This window comes from Ambystoma mexicanum, chromosome 11 (assembly GCF_040938575.1).
Source record: "Ambystoma mexicanum isolate Mex_15411 chromosome 11, UKY_AmexF1_1, whole genome shotgun sequence".
Classification (NCBI taxonomy): domain Eukaryota; kingdom Metazoa; phylum Chordata; class Amphibia; order Caudata; family Ambystomatidae; genus Ambystoma; species Ambystoma mexicanum.
In genome coordinates, this window is record NC_090934.1 from 214,878,524 (window position 1) to 214,891,763 (window position 13,240).

General features: G+C 45.9%; 1 protein-coding gene across 1 annotated transcript in view; it reads left to right on the forward strand.

Moving 5' to 3' along the window:
- The window catches only part of NUDC (nuclear distribution C, dynein complex regulator), a 291,087-nt gene extending 283,882 nt beyond the window's left edge, over positions 1-7,205 (forward strand). The window contains exon 9 of the mRNA XM_069622881.1: positions 6,855-7,205. Coding sequence (XP_069478982.1) covers positions 6,855-6,906 — 52 coding nt within the window. The 3' untranslated portion in view covers positions 6,907-7,205. The remainder of the gene's footprint in view (positions 1-6,854) is intronic.
- Positions 7,206-13,240: the final 6,035 nt, after the last annotated feature.

A 13,240-nucleotide genomic window follows, 5' to 3' on the forward strand; every position in this document is an offset into this window, starting at 1 on the left:
ATCCTACAGGGGTTATAGTGTGCCAAATGTCGACCTGTTATTTTTTCTCATGTACCAGTACTCTCTAGCCTGTCATTGGGTGCAACTGGAGGTCTCCCTCCAGGCAGATTAGTCACCCGGCGATGCCCCACAATTGCTTGGATTCAGTGACAGGTTGTCCCACGAAGCTGGGTCACCTGATGCTCATTAAGTAATTTACGGTGGTTGTTGTTGCTGCTGTGCTTGGCTTGAGGTTCTAGATCTCTTGGATGGAGGTTAATGGTGCAGTAACGTCGCAGTAGCTGTAGGTTACTCCTTTCGGTGCAGTCCCTTCTTTTGTCAGCAGTCTTTCTTTGAAGGAGGGTTTTGGGTTATAATGCAGGCTGTCAGTGCTGGAAAGGAAAGGAGCAGTTCAGCAGGGCCCGCTCTAGTGAAAGGGTCGCGTGAGTTTCTCCAGTGATCAAGAGCAACCTGTCATAGCACTGACTCGTAGCCTCCAGTGATTATGGGGAGATTGGGATGCGTCCATGTGAATTTGAAGGGCCTGGCTGCTCAAGCACATGTGCGTTCCATTCCGGTTTTGCCTGCATGCTTTCTATTACAAGGGGCATGTGTGTTTGATCTGAAATCCAGACCAAGCAACGTGCCGACTATGGATGAAGGAAGGCCTGCCATTTTAGCATCCGCTAATGGCGTCTTTCAAAATGTTCTGGCTACTGTATCTACCTGGATGTCAAGGTAGTCTTTTCACATATCCTCGGTTGGTGAGTTAAAAATAACCCGTTGTTTTGTCAGGTCTTTGCACTGTTAAATGTGGCCCTCGCAATGGAAGTGTGGCTGAGCAGTCTGAGCTCACTTGTAGGAGCGGAGACTGGCGGAAGGAACAGTTAATCACACATCCACAGATAAATAGCTACATACGGGCAAGTATCATAAAAGACGGTGAAACAATAAAGCATACAGAAAACGACCAACCCACAATTAAAATCAGTAGGAAAGAAGGTATGTTGTATGCTGGGAGGATAGCTCAGGCGCAACACGTTTGTCTTGGAAGCAAGACAACGCACAGCAACATAGGTCTGAATCCCGGTCCCACGCTTTGCCATTGGTCTCAGGTATTAAGCACCTTATAAAAGATTAATTTGGTTAGTGCAGTTGTGACTGCATAACAAGGCTTTAAAGGAGTACATTTTCATACAGAGATGATGGGTAGTAACAAATAAGTATTCTAAACTCCAGAATAATGTTGCTAACAACATGCATTGAAGATTTACAGGGAGGTAAATGTATTGAGTACTTTTAGGAGTTTAGAAAGGATTGTCCATAGAAATCAACGGGACAAGGTCGGAAGTTCACCTTTGATTACGGTGGCATTGTAGTGTTGCTTACAGGTTCCAGGGGAAAAGGAGGTGGAAAACATCGAGCTGGGGAGTCTTTTGGGACCCCAATAGAAGAGACCTAAGCCCAGGAGGACCCGAGACTCAAGAACAAATGGCTGCAGAATGGACGATCAGCACACGGATGGAAAAAAGTTCTAGTTCGGATCTCTAAAGCACTGCACACACAGCCCAGTAAAATCCTGAAAGTAAAGAGCATTAGTTGGGCGATACAGAGGAAGAATGCAGTGAAGAAAGTCCATGAACAACCGATGTAGAAGTTTCAGTGTCAGAATTTGGTAGCTGAGTACCAGGAGGTGACTGCACCAGAACAGGATCCATAGCAATGATGGACTCCTTTAGGCAACCCAAGAAAAGGAGGGCAAGGCAGCAGCGACAGGAAGTACAGAAGGGACCCTTTAAGGCAGGTCACGGGGAGCACAGGTCAAAGAACTCAGCACAGACAGCAGTTCAGTGTCACATATGCGATTAGGAAATCTGTCCCATGACTGGCGTGCTGTTGCTCCCCAAATTCTTGCTCAGTTGGATTCCAGTCAGTAGGTACTCTTGCCTCAAGTGCAGTGAATACCACAGAGACAGGGAGGTTCCAGGAGAGCGCTTGGAGCTGCCAGCATGGATGTTCCAGCACAGGAGGCTTGGAGGAAGATGAGGAAGAGCTTGAGACCAGACTTCCCAGCACAGAGAGACAATACTTGACCAGGAAGTTAACAAACGGTATCCTCAGTTGTCTGTTCTCCAGCTGCTTCCTAGGTATGTTTCAGCAAAGCAAACTCGAGAATGGCCCCGGGGGTCTCCCTAATTATATACACAGGAAGGGGCGTAACCCTGACCTTCACAGTCATGCACACAGATGATAGATACGAATTGTACTAGGAACGTTTTTATGCAGGGTATGACTCAGCCCTTATCTGGCATATGACTAAGATGTAGATAACTGTTAAATCGATTTTGTGAATTATAACCTAAGTGTATGATTGTATTTGTTAAATGTTTTCTTTTTTTCGTTTCTCGTGTGTAAAACGCCTACTAGGCTCTATTATACTAATAAACAAAAAGGCATGCAAAGGTTTGGCAACCATCCATTCAGGACTGGCCAGCTCATCATCCACTCTGGTACAAACAGGCAGATGCAGATATGGGTTGTGGTGTCTAGGGGAATTCCTTCACTCTAAACCTGATACCAATCACACAAGTACCTTTTTGGGGGCCCTTTTGACCATACATAGTCTAAAGACCACAGAACGCAGTGGCTGGGTGTAAAGACTGGAGGGGTGTCTGTACTCCTGCTCTCTATATGGCAGAGTGGAAGCACAGAGTACCCCAGCCAAAATTCTCTATAGGGAAGCTATGAACGAGCAATCGAGGCTTAAGCTCTCAGGAGGTGATGCAGGCTGGGTCTTAAGTACAGTGTAGTCCCCAAGCACCCACAAAGGAATGTCCACACACTGTTAGTGAAAACAGTCTTTATATAAATAAGGTTCATGTTATATACACAATCACAATAACACACTTTGTACTCTGGCAATTCTATAATGGCAAATATATACAAGTCTACGTGTTACCACTCTTAACTATCGATTCCTTTAAAATGCGCCCACGGCTAACAGCCCCAATAACATACAAATCAGATTGTACAATGAATCAACGATAGACACACACAGAAAGAAAGCAAGTTAAATTAAGCAATGGCAGAGCAGTCCCCAGTCTACCTAGAGACAGTTCTGGGCGAGGAATTCCCCCTCCCCCTACCCCTTCCCCCACCCGGGCAACATGTAAATAAAGCTTATTTGGCAAGCCCAGTCCAATTAGGCTTAATATAATCTTGAGTCATTTCTGAAAGGTTCCACAAGCCCAATGTACCTGGAATAGCAGAGTTCGCTGTTGGGTCGTCGACAGATCCTTTAAGGCAGGAGACACGGATAGTCGAGATCCCATGAGGAAAAAGGGTGAACACTGTCATTGCGGCAGCAGCTTTGGTTCTTTGCAGTGCTCGTTGATGATCGGTCGAAAACGTCCTGCAGGCTGAGGTGTGTGGTGCACCTCGACGATGAGTGTTTGCTGCCGCAAGAGTTACTGAAGAACTTTGGCCCAGCAAGGGCGTCGAGGAGTCCGGCGTGTCTGCGGTCTTTGGGTGGCAGGAAACCCACCGGCGGATTCTCCTCGGTTGTCGGCAGCCTTGACTTTCTCCGCCAATACAAAAGCGGTCGACAAGGATGAGCAAGGGAGTCCTTTTTTCAATGTTCTTAGGCAAAGGAGCACTGCGGCTCCGGTCGTCAACGGCGATGGACTTCAATGTCCGGGCCCTTTTCTTTGTGATTCTGCAGCTGTCTCCGGTCAGCAGCCTTTTGAGGGTCTGGCGTCCAGGGAGCTTTGGCAAAGATCAGCTGGTGCACGATGGTCCCTCGTTGCTCGGGAAGAGGTCTCCTAACCAGGTCCTCTCTTGGATCAGTTCCTTGAAGGCAGCTTTCAGATTAGCGAAGTACAGCAGCAGCAGTTCGTCGTCTTCCAGTAGGCTTCAAAGTTAAGCATCAGTTTCAACTTCAGCTTCTGAACGATTTCTAGCAGTGAAAGGCCCCCAGATATACTATTGATCTCCCATTCACTCTGCTGGGTCACACTCGGGCAACCAATCATTCAGAAGGGCATTCGTGCAGTCAGGCAGCAATCCGACTCGCAGTGCATTCAGGCCATTTTCCTCCATCCAGACACTGACAACACGGGATGTGGATTCGGGCAAGTATCATGCCATTCAACACTCCACACTGCCTTCATACCAGTTTCGGGAAGGGCTGTCTCAGTCATTGTGTCAACCACCAGATACCAGACAGACAGACTCACTCACTCCATTCACCCGGGTCCCACCCCACGGGTGTACCCACAACATGCAGTCATTGGGGAGGCTCCAGCCAGTCTGTCCGGGACTTCTCCACAACACCATATATGGAACTTCCACCCAACAGCCAGTCAGAGGAAAAGGACAAAGTCGGGACAAGTAAGGTAAAAGGCAATAGAAAGCAAGAGACCACAGGGGCCATCTTGTTTCCTGTCAGGAATCAACTGATTCCACTGTTGGGGCTGGGTATCCGAAAATGGAGGCTACTCGGAGCACCTGTCAGTTCAGCATGGAGCTGCCACCAGCCTATACCCTGCTCTGTGGGCCACACACAGCTGCCCAAAAACATACACTAGGAGTACAGGAGTACAGGGTTGTACTCCCACCCATGGGTGCCATAAGGATATCCCAAGGGTCTGTTCACCAAACCAAAAAGAGGAAGTGCTGCACCACTAGGAGTCCCACATGAACTCCTGCGTGGAAAAAAAGACAGACCATACACGACAAAGGAAAGGATATGGAGGCCCTGTCCCCCCAATGCATTTCCAGCATCACACTGCGGTTTGTCACTCTTAAAATGCTTTGGTAGTACTTTTGCCAACATGTAGGGGAAAGTGACTACCAACACAGTAAAAGGGCTATTTGGTGGTTTAGCCATTAGTTGACACCAGCCTACGTCCCCACACACTTTGTGGATCAGAAAAGTCATCCAGATACAGAATCGGTGCTTTGACTCCACTTTGTCCCAGCTGCATGGGCTACTTACAGGAGCGCATGCTTAAATTTGTGCCAGCTTCAGATGCACCTCCACATTCCAACAGACCACAAAAATTAAGTCTATGAAACCAAAAAAAACAGCCCATACTATGTTGTACTGCTAATGCTAGCAAAAGGAACCCCAGAAATTGATTGTAGTATTTGTTTTTGCTTACCCCCTAACCATGAAATAATAATGAAATACCATCAAACACAGTCTATTTAGAGCGAGTAAGGTGGGAGGATTGGGGGCCAGGGGGCTCTTCTGTGAAAAACGGGGGGATGACTCAGAGTTTGCTGGATGGGGAATACAAGACAAGTATTGGTGTAAAATGAAGAGTTTTATTAGTTTTACAGAAAATAACGTGATTCAGGCACAGTATATGTAGGGAATGGCTGAAAGTGGAAGGGGTGTCAATAATTAAAAAAAAAATGGTCTTGCTTCAGCAGGATGCCATTAAGTTCTCTTGCGGTGTTCAAGTCACAACCTTGATTATAGAAGCCCATAACTCAATGAAAAGGTGGAAGGTTCTGGATTGGAGGGAAGGGATATATTACAGAGCTCTCAAGTAATTTCCCGTGGCTATGCTTGAGAAGGTTATCCAGAATTCCTTGCAAAAACAGGGCTGTAACTTCATTTTATCTTTCCAATTTGAAATTTAGGAAAGCCAAAAGTCCCGGAATTCAAATGGAATGGATGGCCTTCTCGCTGATGACCACAGGAAACTTAAGTACTCTTACATAAGCCAGCTTGTAAGACTGTTTTTGCTTTAACTTTCACAAAGTCCCATGGGCTGGGCTCTGTCTGACCCAGCTAAAATATCCAATTGATTGCGGTTTTTGCAGGATTCCCGAACCCTCATCTGAGTATGGTGAGGACTTCCATGTCCAACACATCCTGGTCTTGGAAAAGGCAGGAAGAACTCCTCCAGTAGCTCTTCCTTGCCTCTGTCTCTCCCCCTTCCACCACCCTCATGTGGTCTTGGGTGTCCTTCGGTGGGGTATGAATACGAGCATTCCTGTGACTTACCCGTGCAACAGAAACCCCAGACCTTCTAAGGGTAAGGATGTTCATACTCATGTGACTGCCCTCGCCTTAGAATAGTGACAGAGTTTGGGGTGGTCTGGGGAGCCTTCGTATACCACTTGTGTCCAGCATCCACTTGCTCGGGCGACCTCAACCCCCTTTGTCCACCTCAGTGTTGGCCCCCAGTGTCAAGCAGGGAACTTGTTCCAGCAAGTTAGGGTTGTCCAAAGTAACATGTGTGACAGAGGTGTTTGGGTGCTTTTCAGGATTGCTGCCATGACTGGATATAGGGGAGTGGAAATGGATGAAACGTTCGGCTATCTTAGGTTAGCAAACAAAGGCCCTGCACAACCATTGGGACAAGAAGGCTGAAAATGGTGACTGCCGCAAAGCACTCTTCAGAAGGATACATCAAATGTTCCCATCCCAGAATAAAGGAACGGGACCTAATAGGTCATGTGATAAAGCTAGCCATGAAAGATGAGGACTACTAGACGGGCAAATGCATGGTACTGGTTTCTAGCTGGAGTGAATAAAATGTTAGCCAAATGCAAAAAGGCTTGTAATCAATCATTGGGGTTTAATCTGCAATAAGGTGGGGTGTGAGGCAGCAGTGGGTTGTTGGGCAGCCTGTCCTTACTTGAACCCATCATCTCTATACATGCTAGGAAGGGAAAGTGTACATTATATTAACAGGTAGTGAGAGACCAAGTGAGAGTCTGATTGGGGTTAAGGTTGTGCGCCTGTGCTCTAGGTTTAAGGTGACCAGGGTACTTCTCTAACTGTTCATGTTTGCACTTTGTCCTTTCAGCCGTAGCAATATTGTGGTCACTAATGTGCTTTACTGATTGTTTTGGTCTAGGTTCATGGAGCAGCACCCTGAAATGGACTTTTCCAAGGCTAAATTCAACTAGCATTGGTTTGTGAAAGAAAACATGCCCCTGGCATGGAGGCAAAACACGTCCAGGACATCAGACTCCACGTGTCTTTTGGCAAGAAAAGCTTCAAATCTGTGCTTGCACGCAGGCTGATCCCGTTACCTGATCAAGAGCACTCGGGCACTGCTGGGACAGCCCACACTGCTGGACTGTGTGTGTGTGTTTCATAGTGGGAACTTCTCCCCAAGCCCCGGTGGAGTGGATGGATCCTTCAAGCTGCTAGAGTTTGGTGTTTTGGGCAGTCTTCATGTTACAATATAAACTGTAGACAGCCAGTCTCTTGCATTTGTCTTTTACTTTAAACATCTACATTCTCTTGTTTGAGAATTGAAAAGCTTGAACGTTTCACAAAAGGGTGTTGGAGGGAGTTATGTGCCATAGTTTGGTGCTGTTCTTCAAAGTTTAATGTTGTGTAATTTATTTGATCTGTGTCCTCTCTTGAGGCCTTTGCACAGGTGGCTGTTTGTGTTCAGGAGGCGGACTTTGGAAGCTCTGTGGCGGTTTCCTCCATGCTGACCTTGCCCTGTTCTGGTTCAGGTGTCAGTGCCCCCAGTGGATTGTTGCGCCTGTCGGAAATCACTGTGGTAAACATCCCTATCGATCAGTAGTGACAAAGGGCAGATGAATCTGTGCCAGGGCTTCCATTCACCTGTTTGCTATTGGGGAGAGAAGGGGTACTTTAAAGTGATGGCCAATATTACATTGCATGCATATTATCGCAGGAAAAAGAACTATTGTAATGGGCATCAGATAAGATATTCAATATTAGAGTCTATCTCCATCACCTTTTTAAAAGAAAATTGAAATATCACCCCCGTCATAGGACCAGAAGCCCTTCACTGATAACACTAGAGTATGCGTCAAAGCATTTACATGAGGCTTAAGCAGGTGTGATATCGACCATGCTGTCAACTTTTTTGAATGTGCTCTTAAAACCAATTATAATTGGTTATTTATAATGTGCTTAATGCCCAGAGGTTTCTAAGCACTAACCTAGGGATGGAACCTGTGTTGCTCTGCGTTGTCTTGCTTCCAAGGCGAGCGCGTTGCCCCTGAGCTATCCTACCGTTCCCACGATTGTTGATGCCAGGGTGTAGTGTTCTCTTTTTCTCTTTATGCCACATCCTCGTTTCCTTTTTCATAGTGCTGAGGGCTCACAAGGCAGGAACATTATGCAGGACTTCAGTCGCTGAATGCATCGCTCCCCAAGGACTAATACCTAACGTTAATAGTGTTTTTCGATTTTATTTCAGGGTGTGAGTCTGTATAGGGTGACATGATATGCATATTTGCCATCAATTTGTTTACTTCGAAGTAGGCATTCATGTCACACTATTGCTATCCGTGCATGTGCCCATACTGCCCTTTGGTAACTTTGCTCTCTATGTTGCAGTAGTGCAGTGGAAAATGGACTGTGATTCAGAGAAATTGCCTTGGAAAATTGGTGGTTAACTGATTGATGGCTGCCTTAACCTCAGTCCTGGTATTGGCCTATTAGTTCCAGGTTGTATACATCAGAGAATTACCGGACATATTTTTGCAATCTTTAGGTCTCTGTCCCCCACGGCACCTACTGTTCCGTAATTGCAACACGTGGGATCCATGGCTTGAGAACAATGAGTATGTAACTAGTGTTTGCCTAGAGATCACCCACAAAAATTAATGTGCAGGGTTCATACAATAAAATGCAGGAACGTTTTTAAAACCATCAATTACAACACTCTGCAGTATATGGGGGAAGAGACAATAGATTAGGTTCACCAGAAAAATAGTGATGATTTAGGGCAGAGGGGGTACAATTGGATCCCAAAGAGACAGTCGACTCCAAAACATTGGACCCACAAGGTTTAATCACAGCTGATCTACCCACGCTCCCGTCCATAGACCTTAGCTGACTGGATCTGGAGAGACAAAAATGGCAGCTAAAAGGCTGGATAAATGATCTCCTGGTGCCAAAACGTTCAAAAGGCATGGTAAGTACTCTGCCTGGACACAAGCAGACTACACCCACACAAGAAAAAATCGGAGTGCCCTAAAACCTCCAGAGGTAGTACCACTTGGCACTGGAAAGCTTGCTGCTGAAAAATCACTATCAGAAAAATGTCTCACAAAGCATGGCACCGGACACTCATCAGCCAAGGGATCTAAACATGGAGCTTGAAAAATAACTGGTTATGGACACAGATCAAAACATACACAGGGAAAACTAGCGCACACAGAAAGAAACAGGGCACTGAAAAGTCGGAACATAAACCAAGGAAGGTGTAAGGTCCCAGCTCTCCCTTCCTGCAGGAGTGGATGATGAACCCACAGACCCCCTAGGTTTGCCCACTCTACAATCCACACATACGCCAAGGAAGGCCCCTGTCATGCCGACCACTGAACCTCAGACCTACAATACAGAACCTGGTACTGAAAAATGTGCTGAGCCGAAAGCGATTCCAATCTAACTTAACTAAATTCCAACTCTTGACATTCAAACAACTTTTAAAACAATCACTGCAAATACACCTGCCAGTACCACACTGCAGTACCTTCACCAATAGGATGTCATGTGACCCATGGAAGGGGCAAGAAGAGGAAGCATAGGAAGAAGTCTATGATGTTATTGAGGAAGTCAAAAAGGGTTGTGGCAGGTATTTGTGCAAACATTAGCAACTGTGAACTTGCTTATGCATAAATGAGAAAAAAGAGGACAAAAGAAAGCTCTCAAGAGGATTATAGCACCCTACCCTCAACAACACCAACAATGGCGATAGTCCTTTATACAGGTGAGCACCTAGGTGTTCTGGGGTTAGAGGATTACCCACAGGATCATCCTAGTGACTCACCAGAAGATACACATCTGCCAACTTCAGAATTACCAGTTGAAGATCAGTTTAGCTGTGGAGCACTGCCAGAAAGGGAAGCGCCTATTTCAGTATTTGTATCCAACAAGAACCCGAAGGAAAAATATTTAATTGAGATTACGTTGGAAAAAGCCAAACCCCCATCACAGCATGTCCCACTAACAGAGTCTGTACGGCAATACATTCGTGGTTTCATGGAAGAGCCAGCCATTTCACAAGGGGTATATGCATGTAAGGAAAAGAGTATGAAATCGTCTGCATCTGACCCTCTCGTTGCCTGACGTCAGCTTAAAGCTGACTACTGCAGTGTGGAAACGCCACAGAGGTGCGAAAGATAGAGTAAACAAATGTACCTTATAGAGGATGGCAAATATGGCCATCATAGTGCTGTGCAATGTGTGAATCGCTAATACCACAGCATTTGGCAAGTATGGCCACGCCCAATTGGCTTCTTTGCAGGCATTAATGAGTGAAACGCCTTAAGACCAGGGCACAGGTCCTCATCAAGGAAGGGCAGTTGGCATCAGATGCTATGATGAAAAAAAAAGCCTCCACGCTGCTGAAAGCTGAATCATTGGTCTGCTTGATAGCCGGTGTGGATGTAGAGACCCAAGCTACTCCTCACTGATGAGACTGAAACATGTCTGGGGATGCTTGTGGGCTAGTGCCGAAGGGATTTGACCAAGCACTTTGGGCTGAAGTGTTACCCAGAGCAATGGCAGGGGTTAAGATTAATTCTAAACCTTACAGCCATCACCTCTTTTGTTTTGATATATTTAACAGATATAGTTGCTTATCGCAAGGTTGCTTCCAAGATCCATGCAGCACTAGCACTAGTTAGCTAGTCTATAAGTGGCGAGTGGCTATTTGGGTAAACTGAAGATGACATGTTCTTAGGGCAGGAGATTTAAAAAGCCATAAAGAAACTCACTGGATGGCCATTCCCGCTTAACGTGCTCTGCAATGCGTGTTTGGGGACTTGCACACAAAAATCAGTTTTTATTTTACACCTTATCAAGGTGTTTAAACCACCAAGTGTTCATGATTACAATCTTCTCAAGGAACCAACCAAGAACACACTTATCAAGGTCAGTACAGAAAACCACGAGTAGGAGTAGGTTGTGGCCGAGGTGCTCCTGCCAACACGGTGCAGCCCCAAAATAATGCATCCCTCCCATTGAACCCTGTTAGGTGGGAGGAGTTACCACTGACCAGTGGGTCTGTCTTTTCTGTAGATGTGACCAAGCTTCTGCCTAAGGGAGAGATCAGAAAAGTTCCTCTGCGAGAACATACCTCAGTCCCCAAATAAGATTTAACAATGCGCCCACTCTTGGATCTTTGCCCAACCAACATATTTGTCATAGTTCACAAGTTCAGTTTGACTTCTTTAAAATGGGTAGTTCCACTTCTTGTGACTGGCAATTACATGGCTACTTTAGACAGGAAAGAGGCTTTCATATTTCCATGTTCCCGAAGCATCGCAAGATTCTGAGGTTCAAAGTAGGCAACGGCCCATTTCCAGTTCAAAGTACTGCCTTTTGGAATAGCATTGGAACAAAGTGTGTTCACAAAGGTACTAGCAGTGGTCATGGCGCATACTGATCATACAAGTCTATCCCTAGCTAGACAACTGGCTCATAATGGGGAACTTGTCAGACAATGCTATATCCACATGTAGCACACCTTAGGAGTTAATGTAAGAAATGGGTTTCTCTATATATGTTCCCAAATTATGTTTAATACCAACACAAGTGCAAATGTTGTAAAAGGCATACCTAGATACCAGAATAAAACTGGCATATGCCCTCCCAGGAAAGGGTTATGGCACTCCAGGCAGTTGTTCACCAATATTTGCGGTCGTTGGCAATAACAGTGAGGAATGTTATGCTTCGGTTGCGCATGATGGCATCCTGCAATTTACCTTAAGCCACGTGCGAGTTTACATATGAGACCATTACAGGTATGGCTCACTGCACTGTAGTCCAAGCAACATGGAATGGTGGTAGCAGGCTGGCATTGGTGGAATGCTAACATGTTAACGAGGCATCTTTTCTGAAATCCACCATTGCAGTTGATCATCACAACAGATTCCTCCATGCCTGGTTGCGGGTCACCTGCAAGCGCTTGCAGCCCAAGGCAGGTAGAATGTTCTGGAGGCGTTATTGCACCTCAATCTTCTAGAACTCCTGGCAATTCACAAATCGGTAATCCACTTCCAAATTCTAGTACACAGTTAGATGTTTTTTTAAAAGAGAGACAACTCCACAGCAATGTTTTAATTAAACTGGGGCATGCACTCCCTCACAATGTCACAAGTAGCACAACAGATTTGTCACTGGTGAATACACAAAAATATCTGGATAGTAAGGCATGTTCTAAGAGGGAAGAATTGCTTAGCAGACATCTTTAGACGAGATGCCCAGCAGGGGCACAAATAAGAACTACTCTGGGCGCTCCAGATCGACTTTGTTGAAAAAAGTACAAACTCAAAATGGCATAGCTTTAAGTTTGGTTTCCCCGAAAAAGGGCCTCTTGGGAATGCCCTGTGGGGTGTCATGGTCAGGAACATTTGCTTTCCACCAACAAGTCTAACGCACCAAGGTGTACAAAAATTGTTAAAGGAAGAGACCGCACTATTGCAAATTGCCGCCATGTACTACACATGGTGGTGGAGACTCCAATCGGACAGTATCTGGTGCACAATCTCCTCTCACAACGACACAAAATAACCCACCCAAATCCGCAGTCTATGAACTTCACTTTGCAGCAGGGCTCCTAGGGAGTGGTCCTAGTTTGGCCATGGATAGTTGCCAACTAGATTCATGGACATTCTAAAAGAGCAATGTAAACCAAATGCAAGGACATGCTACTTTGATAAGTGGGGGTGATTTAAAGTAGCATGTCCAACACAATCTTTTAGACTGAACAGCAGCACAGGTTGTCATATACTGTACCTCCTTCAACCAGCAAGTGTCTACAATTCACTTGGCTGTGTAGCAGTGTACACCACTTCACAGCATAGTGTCATGGTGGAAAGTGCTAGTACTGGAAGCTTTCAAGAAAGGGGTGTGATGAAAGGTCCCCATCGTCACAGAGTACTGTACACATGGGAGTCATATCCTGATGTCCAGATGACTGTGGGGGTGATGACTCGAACTTCGGACTCGAAACATTCAAAAGTGGCTGTCTCACAGTTAGCACCCTTTGCCAGTGTTATGCCGACATCTAGGAAAAGTGGGCAGCCTGTAAATAAGGGATGGTGCTACAGGCTCTGAAACAGCTGCAGCGTATTAGTCACCCGCCAATAAAACATGGCCCTGAAAGGTTGCCTTTAAGATCGCACCTAAATAGGTTGCCAAGAAGCAGTGCTGGAGCAACATGATGCTGAAAAGATGGTGTCAGCGTGACATCATGGCGCTGAAACAATGGCACAGGAAAAGCTCAGCAGCAACATGTTCGCC